This window comes from Camelina sativa, chromosome 11 (assembly GCF_000633955.1).
Source record: "Camelina sativa cultivar DH55 chromosome 11, Cs, whole genome shotgun sequence".
Taxonomy (NCBI): Eukaryota; Viridiplantae; Streptophyta; class Magnoliopsida; order Brassicales; family Brassicaceae; genus Camelina; species Camelina sativa.
Genome location: NC_025695.1, coordinates 21,502,576 through 21,516,691, shown reverse-complemented (window position 1 = coordinate 21,516,691; position 14,116 = coordinate 21,502,576). Strand labels below are relative to the sequence as shown.

The 14,116-nt window shown below is 37.1% G+C and overlaps 4 protein-coding genes across 5 annotated transcripts in view; 2 read left to right on the top strand and 2 right to left on the bottom strand.

Moving 5' to 3' along the window:
• On the top strand, window positions 3,166-4,294 carry LOC104724001 (eukaryotic translation initiation factor 1A-like). Its single transcript, XM_010442448.1, has 2 exons — window positions 3,166-3,320; window positions 3,697-4,294. The coding sequence occupies exon 2, from the start codon at window positions 3,702-3,704 to the stop codon at window positions 4,137-4,139; it is 438 nt and encodes a 145-aa protein (XP_010440750.1). The 5' UTR covers window positions 3,166-3,320; window positions 3,697-3,701; the 3' UTR covers window positions 4,140-4,294.
• On the bottom strand, window positions 4,322-6,214 carry LOC104724002 (protein IQ-DOMAIN 1-like). Of its 2 annotated transcripts, XM_010442451.1 has the most exons (6): window positions 6,085-6,214; window positions 5,545-5,994; window positions 5,265-5,471; window positions 5,075-5,188; window positions 4,617-4,985; window positions 4,322-4,532 (listed from the first exon to the last, which is right to left on the bottom strand). In XM_010442451.1, exons 1-6 carry the CDS (start codon window positions 6,151-6,153, stop codon window positions 4,464-4,466), a joined length of 1,278 nt encoding a protein of 425 aa, XP_010440753.1. In that variant the 5' UTR covers window positions 6,154-6,214; the 3' UTR covers window positions 4,322-4,463. The 2 variants fall into 2 exon arrangements, with proteins under 2 accessions (XP_010440753.1, XP_010440752.1); XM_010442450.1 differs by having other exon boundaries at window positions 4,322-4,985.
• LOC104728191 (glycine-rich cell wall structural protein 1-like) lies at window positions 10,653-11,819 on the top strand. The gene is made up of 3 exons (XM_010447214.1): window positions 10,653-10,746; window positions 10,827-10,915; window positions 11,021-11,819. The coding sequence occupies exons 1-3, from the start codon at window positions 10,653-10,655 to the stop codon at window positions 11,582-11,584; spliced, it is 747 nt and encodes a 248-aa protein (XP_010445516.1). The 3' UTR covers window positions 11,585-11,819.
• LOC104724000 (glutamine synthetase, chloroplastic/mitochondrial) overlaps window positions 12,500-14,116 on the bottom strand; it is a 3,535-nt gene continuing 1,918 nt past the window's right edge. The window contains exons 8-12 of the mRNA XM_010442446.2: window positions 13,612-13,740; window positions 13,444-13,518; window positions 13,109-13,360; window positions 12,956-13,016; window positions 12,500-12,875 (exon numbers count right to left, since the gene is read on the bottom strand). Of these exons, the coding sequence (XP_010440748.1) occupies window positions 12,736-12,875; window positions 12,956-13,016; window positions 13,109-13,360; window positions 13,444-13,518; window positions 13,612-13,740 (657 nt within the window). The 3' untranslated portion in view covers window positions 12,500-12,735. The remainder of the gene's footprint in view (window positions 12,876-12,955; window positions 13,017-13,108; window positions 13,361-13,443; window positions 13,519-13,611; window positions 13,741-14,116) is intronic.

The following is a 14,116-nucleotide window of genomic DNA, read 5'->3' as shown; positions in this document are numbered from 1 at the left end:
TTTTTTTTTTTTTTCAACCAAACATTAATCAAATTAAAAAATAACTCCAAGATTGGTTGCCCAAACCGGAGGAAAAGAGTTTACAAAGGAAATTTCAGAGGAAAGCAATCTTGAAGAACGGGCTAGACAATCTGCCCTTACATTGAGCTCTCTAGAGATCCTGATCAGGGAGAACGAGGAAAAGCATGGTCTGAGCACAAGAAACTCCTCTAACAGGTTCGAAAAAGATGGCCAATCGTCAGGCGTCTGCACCATCGCCACCAATTCTGCACAGTCTGTCTCAAAGCTTTGACATCCAACTCCAGCCGCCAAGAGTGACTCCATAGCCCAAATCAAGGCTTGTAGCTCTGCATGTAAGGATGTAGGACCGCATCTCTGACTCCGTGCTCCCAAAAGGAGAGTCGCATCATCATCACTACAACACCACCATCCTAGACCCTGCATAGCATCTGACCCTTTCCAAGAACCATCAATCTGACATCGAGGAAACGCTCCCCTATCCTCCACCAGAGGCGTAGTATGCAAATACCTATCCGAATAGGATTTTGCTTCTTCCCATAGTAATTTATCATTATTCGCCTGGTGTAGAATTTCCGTCGGCTCGGCCTGTAACCCCTGAAAAACTTTTTTATTCCTATCTTTCCATAATGTCCAAAGTATCCAAGGAAGACGATTAGCTACATCCGAATCCCCCGACTGAGAGGCTGCCCGCCAAAAAATAAAGTCTAAATTTGCATAAATTGAAGCAAATGGAAAGCCATCGGGGACTAACGAAACTAGGGACAACTCCCAAACATCGAGCGAGCGAGGGCACTCAAAGAGAGCATGATTGATAGTTTCTGGTGCAGCCCCACACCGTTTGCAGAGTGTATCACACCGGATACCCCTATACGCAAGTCGTTCGAGCACTGGGAGGGTGCCCGACGCAATCTGCCAGAAAAAATGTTGGACCTTTGGGGGAACATCCAGCTTCCACACCTGGGCCCTGAGGGCCATACATGTTGGTCCGTATTCGACTTCCGTCATCAGTTCTCTGGCTAATCTATAACCTGATTTAACCGTATACTTCCCTGACTTGGTAAAATGCCATACTAACCGATCCCGTTGCTGGACCTTACTGACCGACATACGCCGAATAATCGGTATATCCCCCGGATCCAGAAACTCTTCTAGAGTAGGCAAGTGCCAATCCTTCGTGACAGGATTAATTAAGTGGTTCACCATCAAGCTCGGTAACCAGAGTCGTCCCCGACCATTGGCAGGACGTGGTCTAATATCCGGAATCCATGGATCTCTCCAAACCGAAATAGAACTACCCGAACCTACCGCCCATCGCGCTCCATATTCCACTAAATCTTTCGTTGAAAAAATACTCCTCCAGGCAAAGGAGGGATTAGAAGGTTTTTTGGCCATAAGCGGGTGTTTATTGCTAAAATATCGGCCTTTCAAAACCCTCGCCATTAATGACGTCGGGTGTTGAATTAAACGCCAATACTGTTTTGCTAACATAGCATCATTAAATTGTTCCAAGGCTCTGAAACCTAGACCCCCATCACACTTATCCTTACATAGTTTATCCCAAGCCACCCAATGTAAACCATGAGCCTTATCGTTGGATTTCCACCAAAAAGTGGAAATAGCACTCGTTAATTTAGATGTCAACTCTTGCGGCAATTTGTAGCAGGACATCACATGCGTGGGAAGTGCCAAAGCCACCGACTGTGTACCTTTTTTGTTCAAAAAAGAAAAAGTTGCAAATTTTTCATTACAACACATGCCTAAAAATATATCTTTTTAATTATTAAAAATGATGAACTATGTATTGATTTAAATATTTTTAAAATATGATCAAACAAATGAGCGTATTTTTAAAAAAAAAATATATTAATTATTAATCATCTATTCACTCTTTCATCTTTGTTTGATCAAATTAATGTGAAAAAATAAATTTTCACATAGTATATTTACTCCAAAATTTGGATTATTTGGCATATGTTACAATTCAATATTTTCAAGAAAACAGAAATATTTTTTAATAGGTAGAGTTGATGGTTTTATGATTGCAATCTTTTGCATATGAGGCTATTGAAACATGCAACCATATATACTAGTACGCTGATTGGCATATTAATTTTTGGGAATAATGAAATCATTACAATGAAATCACTATTACGACCATGATATTGTACATATTAGTTTTTTAAAAATCACTTTTGTTTTACAAAGAAAGTGAAATTAATTTATTTATTTATAAATTAATAAATTTATATAACTTTACTTAATTGTTAGAATTTTATAAAAATAGAAATTAAATAACTTAATCTAAATAAAATTAATATTTTGGATGATTTCTAGCTGCTACAAGTTTCCTTCCTCGTGTTCTCCTTGTCGAAGATTTCAAGTTTGGTAAATTTGAATGTAGATTGTCTTCCTCGATTGTTATATTCTGCAATTTATTTTGTAAATTTTTTTCCTCCGGTTTGGACCATCAGTGGAGAGTTTTATTTTAATTATTATTTGGTTGAAAAAAAAATAATGTTTTGGATATTACATAATTTTTTAATTACTTTATTTGAAAGTTAATAATTGAAAAAAAAATTATTTTTCCTATAAATAACAAAAGTATTGATGAATTCACCAGTACATATGATATACATAAATTCTATTTTGTGATTAGTGATCTTAATTGTTGTTTTTGAGTCGCTTATACGATTACCAAACTGAAAATAATACATATTCCAAAAACGGAAACTTATAAAAAAAAAATGTGGCTACTTTTATGAAAAAAATGTAGAGGATCGTATAATAAAACCTTTTAAATAACACACCATAACAATTTTATGTAAGAAAATTAGTGATGAGTTCTAACAAAAAAATATTTTCAAAAATACTAAAACTCTATATAAACATATGTTGCTAGTGAGGCTAGATATGAATTCCCAAAAATATAAATTATATTTTTGTTGACCAAAAAAATAAAAAACAAATTTATATGTTTATTTTTATATTAGGCCGACTTGAATTAGAAAATTAAAAACGTTTTATTATGGATAAACCGTTTATCATAAACGTATGTGTTAAGGAAAGGAGGAATGGCATGACTTGGTAATAAAACCTCAACTCGAGGGGTGTTTTACTATTTATTAGCCACACAATTTAATGAAAAGACGTTTCTGCGTTAGCGAGAGAAACTAGAAGCAACATACCGCACACGTTCCTCCAAAAAGAAAAAAAGAAAAAAAAACCCAGAGAGCGATTTGTAAAAAAAGGTCTTCAAAAGAGATCGTCTTTGTTACTTTGATCAAGGGATCCATACTAAGGTAAGCTCGCGTTTCCCCCTTTGATTCTTCTCTTACGCCGGCCTGATTTTGCTATTCCAACTCCGAAATTAGGGTTTCTAGTGGTTCAATTACGATTTCGTATTTTGTTGGGTTTGATCGTCTTTTGTATTCGTTGATCGTTTACTGGAATTTGTTTTGATCGGAAAATTTCTTGTTCTGATTTTGATTTTGATTCTCGCCAATCGCTTTTTGTCTGGATTGAAACGAATCTATTTTTTTTTTTTAACATTCACGCCGATTACTACTGTGTAAACAGATTCTGTATCCCTTTGAAATTGCCATAGAGATTAATGTAAATAAGACCATCATCATATGTAAAAAAAATTGATTCCAAAGAGAGTTGTGTTATTTGCAGAGAGAATGCCGAAGAACAAGGGAAAGGGAGGAAAGAACAGGAAGAGAGGAAAGAACGAAGCTGATGACGAGAAGAGAGAGCTTATATTCAAGGAAGATGGACAAGAGTACGCGCAAGTCCAACGTATGCTTGGTAATGGGAGATGTGAAGCTATGTGTATCGATGGTACCAAACGTCTTTGCCATATCCGTGGTAAGATGCATAAGAAGGTTTGGATTGCTGCAGGTGACATTGTACTTGTTGGTTTGAGGGATTACCAAGATGACAAAGCCGATGTCATCCTCAAGTACATGTCTGATGAGGCTAGGCTTCTCAAGGCCTATGGTGAGCTTCCGGATAATACCCGTCTCAACGAAGGAATTGTTGGTGATCTTGATGTTGATGATGAGAATCTCATCGATGACTATGTTGAGTTTGAGGACGAGGATATCGATAGGATCTAAGTTTGTTTCGTTTCGTTTGGTTCCAGCTTGTATTATCATATTTGAGACACACAAATCTTCTTAGAAACCTGAAGAATTTGGTGATTACATTACCTCTTAAATTTACTACCATTGTTGTTATGTATTTCTGGGGTTTCCAGTTTCTTATCCCCTTACCACTGCTGGTTGATTCCCCCAAATAATTCACAGAAACTTATTATCAGATTTCGAAAGATCAAACTATTGTGAAACATGTTATTTAAATGCAAAGCTTTACAGGTAATGATTATCTTCGTTCGTTAGCTTCCGTGAGGTTTCCTCGCATTCGTTTCCCATTTTTCAGCTTCAGGTTATGGTCTTGGCCTTCTTAGCCTTCTTTGTCTGTTGTTGCAGATCACTTTTGGTTGCCTGAAGCTGCCCAAAGAAAAACGAAACACTCTTAATATGGCTGGCAGGTGAGATGAAAACTTCTATGCATTGTGTGGTTTTTCTCTTTACCCTGTTATGCCTTCTCTGGCTTTTGTAGCTTGGAACAGATTTGCGCTTAGATATGCTCGCTTTAAGGTTGCTTTTTCTGGTCTGCAAATCTTTATTTTCCTCTTCTTGTGTCTCTGATATGCTTTCAAATTGGAGAGGTATATCGTTGGAAGCACAGCTCTCCAACTCGCCAGCTATACCAAAAGATCTATTCTTTATTACCAATCTTTGTGTTTTTGTTGCAACATCTGTCTGAATGTTTGTTCTGGGTTCCATTGGAATGCTGTCTGGTACACGGGTTGCCATCCAGCGTTCTAGCCAACTCCAACCAATGTTGGAATCATCTTCATCGCTACGATCCATTTGCTTCTTCTTTGAGCAAATCCTTAGCTTTAAACAAATGTAGTTTAGAAAAGATATGATTAATTTGATCAATTTAGGATTCAATTCACAGATCAAGTGTTTTCAAATTGTTAAACCTGCTGTGAAAATGCATACGCAAGTGCTCTTTCCCGTTTTGTCATTGCTTCCATCCTGCTTTGAATCCTTGATTTCGATATGGTGCTGCTCACTGTACTATCATCCCAGTCTTCCTGTTATGTGAAGCATGTTATGTTATTGTCCACTATCACTTTGATTTACCCTCTATTGGACCAGATTATCACGTACCTTTATCCTCAGAACTTGAGCTTTGTTATTGTGTAGTATTGATCGATTTGCAGATACTCGTTTACTTGTGAATAATGGTGCTTTCACAGAATTACCTGTCTGAGCTTCTAGTGATGCCCCCATGGAAACCTTGCTTTGAGATTCCTCTCTTGAGAAGCTCTCCTCCTTAGCACATGTAACTTCTTCTTCTTCGCTCTGACGTATTGCCTGAAAAACACAACATATTGAGTGGACATAACGGAAGAAGACAAAAAAACAAGAATGAAGGGGGAAAAATAACCATGTAGCTCCTGAATGCTGATTGAATTATAACTGCAGCGTCTTCTTCGAGGAACAACTTGGAGATTGGAGTAGTCTGATGCTTCTTAGGTATGTGCGTCTCTGTTGCTTCGCTTTGGTTATCAACATCTTCTTCTTCTTTAACATATTGACTCAGTACTTTCGACTTCTCCTCCTGTAAAGGCTGAGTCACTGTTGCCTCAGAGCTCTTAACTGAAACAGAGTCATCATCCTCCAAACGTTTCACAGAAGCTGAATCTTCAATTGCGATAACCGAACCAAAAGGCATACCAAAATCTGAACTCAGTTGCTGAGACATTGTATTAAGAGCGTCAGAGTCCTTTACCGATCCTGCATCATCAACAGCGAGAACAGAGTTGATCTCATCTCCGCAAAGGTACGATCTAACCGAGCTCCACCTTTTCTTCTCTCCTAGATGATTGCTTCTTCCCTGAAAACGTAACAGAACATTGAACAAACTAGTTAATAATAATATAAACACAAAACAAGAGTGATGGGTTTTTCTTTTTGAATGACTTACATTGTTGTTGTAGTCATGAGCTCCAAATGATTTGTTTCTGAAGAAGATGCTTCTCACTAGTCCTCCCATTGGTTCTCTCAATGTTTCAGAACAATTTGGATAATGAAGAAGTTGGGAATTGAGAAATGGGGACAACAAACAAACATGTAAGATTGATTACATATAAAAGCTGGAAAAGAAAAAAACAGGTGCATTATTTTAGAATCACAAGCACATGAGACGTGTACAAGAGTACATGTAACAAAGTGATTCAAAGGACATGTGTATTAGAGAAAGAAAGAAAGAAGCATAGCGTATAGTGCAATTAGTGATTATTGTGATCCAGAAGGAAAGCATCTGTAAATGAGAGAAGTTGTTTTATTTTTATATTTGAGAGTGAAAGAAATCGTGTGTTTTTGTGGTCTCTCGACTTTGATTACTTTAGGAAAATAAAAGAGTAGGGATATGCTTTGTGGATGCACATGGACAGCATCGGATTGGTTCTTTTCTTATGCAAACGGCAATTTCACTCAATTTCACCTTTCTAAAAATTTATTTTATTTCTCTCCCGACATTGCTGATGAATATTTATTTACTAATGGCTTTGGTTTTTTTGTTTTTTTTACTGGAATTGGGTACGGTGAAATTGGTTTTGTGTGGCTAAAACAGTATGATGTTGTCGGAACCAATCAATGTTTTGTGGGATTGCGGTTGGACAGTTTTAGTCAGGTAAAATGGATATGACTCCAGGATCAAATAATCACCCTGCTGATATTTTAGCAAAGGCCAAAGAGCATATATATACACCAATCATTTTATTTTCCTTATTTAATTTTAAATGCTTTACATTGTAACTGTGTACAACACTCTCATGTTAACAGAAAGCAGATTTTAAATATATAGAAAAAAAGAAAAGACAATGCTAAATCCTTTCAAGTTTCGACAATGAAGGTCCCCTCTATTTATAGGTCCATTGTTAAGATGTACATGTCTAGATTTTTGCAACTACTTGTAACTTGTTCCAATCTTTTTTAATAACCAGTAGTATCTTTGACAATTGTTATATTTTAATTTTTAATATGCCAATATTTTGCTAATTCTGTAACGAATCAGCCTTCATAATCAACTTCCATTTCTTTTCAAGAGCTGATGATGAGTTTTTGTATCAGAGTCTGGTCTAACAGAAAGACATGTTTATTCTTGAATTTAGCTTATATCTTACGCCCAAAATCGAGTTTTAAGGAAATTGTGAAAGTTATGAAGACTGATTTGTGAAGGAATTATCAAAACATATTGACTATTCAAAAAACGAATAACGGATAAAGCAAAATCGGATATTACTTTTACTAGTTATTTGTTTTTTATTTTGACACAATGCATAGAAACTAAATTTTTTTTAAATTTCTATTTTACCATTTACAAATATACGAAAAAATCCTATTTCTAACTAGTAAACTTAAATAATAGTGATTAAAAAATTAATATTAAAAAGTGCATTGAAAACATAAAATGATACTTTTTTCTAAAAAAAATATCAAAATAACACTTTTTTATGAAAGAACGAGTGTATTTGATTCGTATTTGCAACTATCAAAATTATTTTACTTGCTTGCCTTGACAACAACTGTATGGGACAAATAACAAGTCAGGAAATTTTTTTAAAGTAATTATCCCAATTCCCACCCCTTAATATGAAATGGCTAGGGTACCTAAGTTGCGGTCAATAGCCACTATAATATTCTTGTAGTTATATAAACACCAAGATGACCCTAGCATGGACCATGGTAAAACGATCACTGCAAATTCGTTGGTTAATTTGTTGCTATATGAAATGTGTTATTGCTTATTAGTTATTACTAACTAATAGTTGTCACTAGCTACTAATTTTACGTCGAGGCCAGTAGTTGTAAAAAAAAATAAACACTGATTTTCGGTAGTAATGATAATTCTTTTTAACCACCTCTAATTTATTGTTTTCATCAGTTTATTAGAAGTCCCTTCACCAACCTACATCTGAACCTACAAGGCGATATTAAGCCCCAAGATATATATATTTGAAACGTTACAGTCCGCCAACAAAATCTCAGAACAACCATATGTACCAATGAGCATACTCCGATAATAAATTAGAATTCAAATAGCTAAAGTAAATCAGGAATCCAAAGTCTTGTGTGTATTTGAATTCGATGAGAGTTTTGTGAAGTCTGTATTTGACTTCGATGGAGAAGTGTTTATTTCACATGCGGAACCAATAGCACGAGAAGGCTCTAGTATATATAACGTGAAGTCCAATAATATTAACAGCTCAAAGCTAGCTGACTCGTCTTTCTGGATAAAAGAGTCCATTAGTCAACTAGACACTTTTTAAAAAAATATTTGAAAAATAGACACTTTTAAAACAAAATTTGGAGAATAAGCATTTTTTATGTCTTGTGAGATAAAGAGATTGTAAGATAGAGTATAAGATAAAAATTAAATAAAAAGACCAATATATCCATATACTTTAAAAAAGGGTTTTATGGGTGGGTCCATAATTTTTTTCTAGTTGGACCTGAATTAATTAATACCAGCCCACTAAAATTATGATTTGTGTATATTTAGTCCATCTGGATTTGTTGTATCATCTAGGTAGTGTACCATATGCGTATGGTGTACCGTTTAGGTGGTGTACCATTTAGGTCTAGTGTACCATCTGCGTATGGTATATCATCTGAGTCTAGTGTACCATTTGGGTCTAGTGCACTATCTGCATTTGGTGTACCATTTGGGTCTGGTGTACCGTTTGGATGGTGTACCATCCGCGTCTGGTGTACCATCTGAGTTTGGTGTACTATCTAGGTCTAATGTACTATTTGCGTTTGGTGTACCATCTGGGGCTAGTGTACCATCTGTGTTTGGTGTACCATCTATGTCTGGTGTACGGTTTGGGTTGTGTACTATCAGCGTCTGGTGTACCATCTGGGTCTAGTGTACCATTTCTGTTGATATACCATCTGAATCTAGTATACTATTTGTTTCTGGTGTACCATTTGGGTTGGGTGTACCATTTATGTCAGGTGTACCATCGAGGTTTGGTGTACCATATGGGGTGTTGTATTGTGATTTTGATTGGTGGTGTACATGCTAGTAACTCTACAATCTCATAATCTATCTAAAAAATTGGTTTAAAAATGGAACATATCATCTCTAAAGTTTCAAATATAACATCACGATTTAAAATTAAACCTTAAACTATAAATTTTAAACTTACTCTTCTCAACACTACACCTTAAATGTAAAGTACAGAATCTAAACCTAAAAAAAATATTGTTTCCAAATTTAACATAATCTTTAAATTTTCAAAAATAACATCATGATTTAAAATTAAACTTTAAATTATAAATTTCAAATCATATCTCTCTCTCAAAATAATACTTTAAATGTAAAATAGAAAACTCAAACTTTAAAATATATATATATATATATATATCTAAAGTTTCAAAATATCATTATGATTTAAAATTAAACTTTCAAAATTAAACTCTAAACTATAAAATCTAAACTCTACCCCTTTCTCAAAACTGTAGCTTAAATATAAAATAAATAACTTATAAACAATTATAAATATATATTTGTTATTGGATATATTTTAGGCCCAATTACTATTTTGTTTTTTTTGCATACACAAACCAACAAAAAAGAATAAAATAGTCTATTACTAAATGTCACTCTAATAGAGATATGTATTAGAGAAGAGAGAGAAAAGTGTCTATATTACTAATATCTTTTTTAAAGTACCTATTTGTCAAATTATTTTGTGAAAAGGTGCCTAGTCTCCTAATTAAGTCTAAATAGAACTTGCATAGGACGTAAGGATTGTTTGGTACTTGTTTGTAACGAGCTTGATATATAGAAGTAATTCTCGTAAACTCAGGAGCGAGATTGAACTCGTTAAAACCAAAACATTTCTTCTATTTTGACTCAATTTCTACTTCAAACTAAAGTTTCATGAGAAAGCGAGTTTAAGCCATAGAGCCTTTTGACATTTAAACCGAAGATTACAACTTTTAAAACTGAAATCTGATGTTGTGAATGGAAGTAAGTAGTCCATATATATATATATATATATTCAAAAAATTTGGTTCCTTTCCATTTCAAGATAGTTTAAAGAATCTAATAATGTCAAGTAACATGTCCAGAAAGCTTGTAATGTACTAGTTCGTGGTCTTACAAAAAGAAGATAAGCTAAAAGAAGGCACTAAACTCTCAGTAACTAAAGAGAAGCCAGTTGTCAGACTACAACACTTTCATGTAATGAACCTCGTACGTGGCAGTCTGAAATCGTACGTGTTACCTTGAGAGGGACATGAAGAGAGCTCGAAGACAAAATCTTCACGTGCCAACTAAATACGAGGCGTTGGTGGTGATGAGCATCCTCGACAGCTCCACCGCTTGGCATTCTTTTTGTTTGAATCGATCATGACATGTATCTTACAATTAAATAGCTTGTTGCTTACGTTAACCGGTGCCTCTATAAATAGCAATAGGTGAAGTAGCACATCTTTTCATAGGAGCAGACTTGTATAACTCAACATTGCATGATAGTAAACATGAATACGAAAACGTTTATCGTATGGTTTCTGTTGTTAACGGCTGTTGTCGTAGCTGTCGCAGCAGAGACTTCCGTGGATGACAAGAAAGAAGGTGTTTAGTATTCTTTATTTTCTATATATGGTTTTATAAGTTTGATAGACTTCTTATGTTGGAGAGGTGGTTTGAAACAGGTACAAAGCAAGTAGAGATACCAACTGGAGAAGGCAAAAACGACGCTAAGGGTAGTCTCAACCAAGGAGACCTTGGGGTCGAGGCCAAGGTTGATAAAGAAGAAGAAAACAATTATGAAGTTGATCAAGGATGGAAAGGAGGCGGTGGTCGAGGGGGAGGATGGAAAGGAGGCGGTGGTCGAGGGGGAGGATAGAAAGGAGGCGGTGGCAGAGGCGGTGGCAGAGGCGGTGGCAGAGGCGGTGGCAGAGGCGGAGGATGGAAAGGAGGAGGTGGTCGAGGAGGTGGTGGTGGAGGCGGTGCTGAGTTAGACACTGAAGAAATAGATAGTGCCGCATATGACGTACAAAATTCTGGAGGTGGCGGAGGAGGATGGAAGGGAGGCGGTGGCCAAGGCGGAGGATGGAAGGGAGGCGGTGGCCGAGGCGGAGGATGGAAAGGAGGCGGTGGCCGAGGCGGAGGATGGAAAGGAGGCGGTGGTCGAGGAGGAGGTGGTGGAGGCAGTGCTGAGTTGGACACCGCAGAAATAGATGGTACGGCAGAGGACGTACAGAATTCTGGCGGTGGTGGAGGAGGATGGAAGGGAGGCGGTGGTCAAGGAGGAGGATGGAAGGGAGGCGGTGGTCAAGGAGGAGGATGGAAGGGAGGCGGTGGCAGAGGAGGCGGTGGTCAAGGAGGAGGGTGGAAGGGAGGCGGTGGTCAAGGAGGAGGATGGAAGGGAGGCGGTGGTAGAGGTGGTGGTGTTGGAGGTGGAATGTAGAATCGACCGTCTCTACTCACGACTGCAAACTAAATATTATGAGTAGAAATGTAAGTGTATGCAAAATAGTGAACTATAGTAAATAAGTTTGATGCACGGTCTACCTATCATGCAGGGCTGATGTCATGTACGTTATATCCTCTTCCTATAATAATTATATCTTAGCAGTTGAGTGTTAGTCAGAATTTTCACATTCGTTCACACAGAAATACGATTAGGAATTGAGTTGTGGTCACCTAATATCTCATTAGCTTTTACAAAGATGTCGGAATACACAACAATATGTTTGAAGTACAAAACCTTAAACCCGTGTATGTCGTCCTCCAACTAATGCTTGGTACGTACACCTTAATCGGTAAAAGTCTCTTAAAACCTTCTCTTTTTGGCTGTAGAGTCTCTTAGATCACGAAACCTCACTTTGGGATCGCATAACTTATATTTATCTAGTCTCTACATTTCATTTTGGAGCCATGAATGCTTGCATGATTAACCTTGACCAGCTTCATCACATTTCAAAGCTAAACAATCATATCTGCAGGAGTTATTAATGCAGGATACGTATATTTGTGATGAACCTCACATCTCTTTGTGACATTATTTATTTTAAGATCTTAAGCCAACATCAATTAACATGCTTCGCTTTCTTGTCATTATGTCTTGACTTTTAGTTTATATTTCTGTGGATAGTGAATGTAAGACGAATAACAATAATACCTTTGATCACAAATTCACTCTATGTTGTGTAAACAAGTCATGTTTTACATACGCTCGTTAAGGACTTTATAATCCTTCTTACTATGTGAGTTTAACCGATAAAGTATCGGCGTCGAACCTTTTCTATAGCTCACAGTCTATTAAACTCTCTCTCTGCAACTTAAAAGTGTTTATTTGACGCCAAACTCACATAATCACACATTAGCCAATAGCCATGATGACTTGTGCAATATCTTACAGTAAGACACATAACAGTCAAAAGAACCAATATAAAAAGGATAAACATTTTCCCATACAGTTCTGAGTTTTTAACAAGGCAAATGAAAAGATAACAAATCATGTCTTGATCCGAAACAATGTTTTAAACAAACCTTATGATCCCGGATGGACCACATAGACATGTGTGTTCATCGGATTCATGAAAGCGTCGACTAATATTAAACATTCAAGGAAAGCTTTTGAGCGGCAAGTGCTTCAGCCTCAAGTGTTGGCTCCCAGAGGAGTGTGGTCTCTGCCAAAAGTGAGGTCACAATGTATGGGTCCATGTTAGATGCTGGACGCCGATCTTCCAAGTAACCTATATTCCCATTCACAAACAATACATGTTATAGCATAAAAAAAACAATGTGTGCACGTAAACCATTCCGGTAACAGTACCTTTTCCTTTCGCCTCGGTATCACGTCCCACACGAATAGAGCATCCACGGTTAGCCACACCCTGCCAAGTTGACGTTTAAAGTAAATGAGAAGAGGGACACAAAATAGGGATTTAGTGTGAAGTCTTTCAGACTCCCATTGCAAAATGCATACCCATGAGAATTGGTCGATACTAGCTGTCTCGTGCTTTCCGGTCAACCTTCTCTCATTGCCTTCACCATAGGCGCTGATGTGCTCCTTGTGGCGAAGAGAGAGGTTCAAGATAGCCTTTTTGATCACCTCAAATCCTCCTTCCTCTCTCATGCTCTTAGTACTGTAGTTGGTGTGGCAACCAGCACCGTTCCAGTCACCCTCTATTGGTTTGGGGTCAAGTGTTAGGACAACACCAGCTTGTTCTGTGATTCTCTGCAAATAAGTAACAACAGTTACAAGAGCTGAACTAGCACTCACTCACTCACTCGTATCTACAAAATATAACTTTTGATGACCTCAAGAAGGTATCTTGCACACCAAACATGGTCACCTGCGTCGATTCCTACACTCGGGCCAACTTGGAATTCCCACTGCACAAATGTTTATAATAACATCAGAGGACTAGCAGCTAGTAAATCATACAATAACATAATTTATTGTAAGAGCTCCATTTAAAAAGAGACCTGTCCAGGCATAACTTCACCATTAGTACCACTAATGTTAATTCCAGCATATAAACAAGCTTTGTAATGAGCATCTGAAATGTCACGCCCCCAAATCTTGTCAGCTCCAACTCCACAGTAGTAAGGACCCTGAACACAAAACAGAGAATTGGTTACTTTTTTTTTATTTGTAAACCAACACAAAACATACCTCTTGGCTTGACTGATGATTACCTGAGGACCAGGGAATGCTCCAACTGGCCAACCCAAAGGCCATTTGACGTTTTGCTGAAGTAAAGTGTACTCCTGCTCAATGCCGAACCTAGATCACGATCAAGTAAGTATTCAAACTTATGTACCACATTCTAAGTAAATGGGGATTACAATGAGATTTTAGGGGTAGTAACAAACCATGGCACCTCGCCAGTGACCTTCTTGTTACTGAAGATCTCAGCAGCTCTGGCACGTTTGTTTGTTGGAATTGGCTCACCAGCTGGTGTCCAAGTATCACAGATAACCTTCACAT

Bases quoted from the DNA above. Each gene is read 5' to 3' on its own strand.
- LOC104724001 (XM_010442448.1), top strand. From the start codon at position 3,702: ATGCCGAAGAACAAGGGAAAGGGAGGAAAGAACAGGAAGAGAGGAAAG.
- LOC104724002 (XM_010442450.1), bottom strand. From the start codon at position 6,153: ATGGGAGGACTAGTGAGAAGCATCTTCTTCAGAAACAAATCATTTGGA. The intron at 5,995-6,084 runs GTAAGTCATTCA...TTACGTTTTCAG, and splicing joins CTCATGACTACAACAACAAT to GGAAGAAGCAATCATCTAGG. The intron at 5,472-5,544 runs GTTATTTTTCCC...TGTGTTTTTCAG, and splicing joins CAGCATTCAGGAGCTACATG to GCAATACGTCAGAGCGAAGA.
- LOC104728191 (XM_010447214.1), top strand. From the start codon at position 10,653: ATGAATACGAAAACGTTTATCGTATGGTTTCTGTTGTTAACGGCTGTT. The intron at 10,747-10,826 runs GTGTTTAGTATT...GGTTTGAAACAG, and splicing joins CGTGGATGACAAGAAAGAAG to GTACAAAGCAAGTAGAGATA. The intron at 10,916-11,020 runs GTTGATAAAGAA...GGGGGAGGATAG, and splicing joins ACCTTGGGGTCGAGGCCAAG to AAAGGAGGCGGTGGCAGAGG.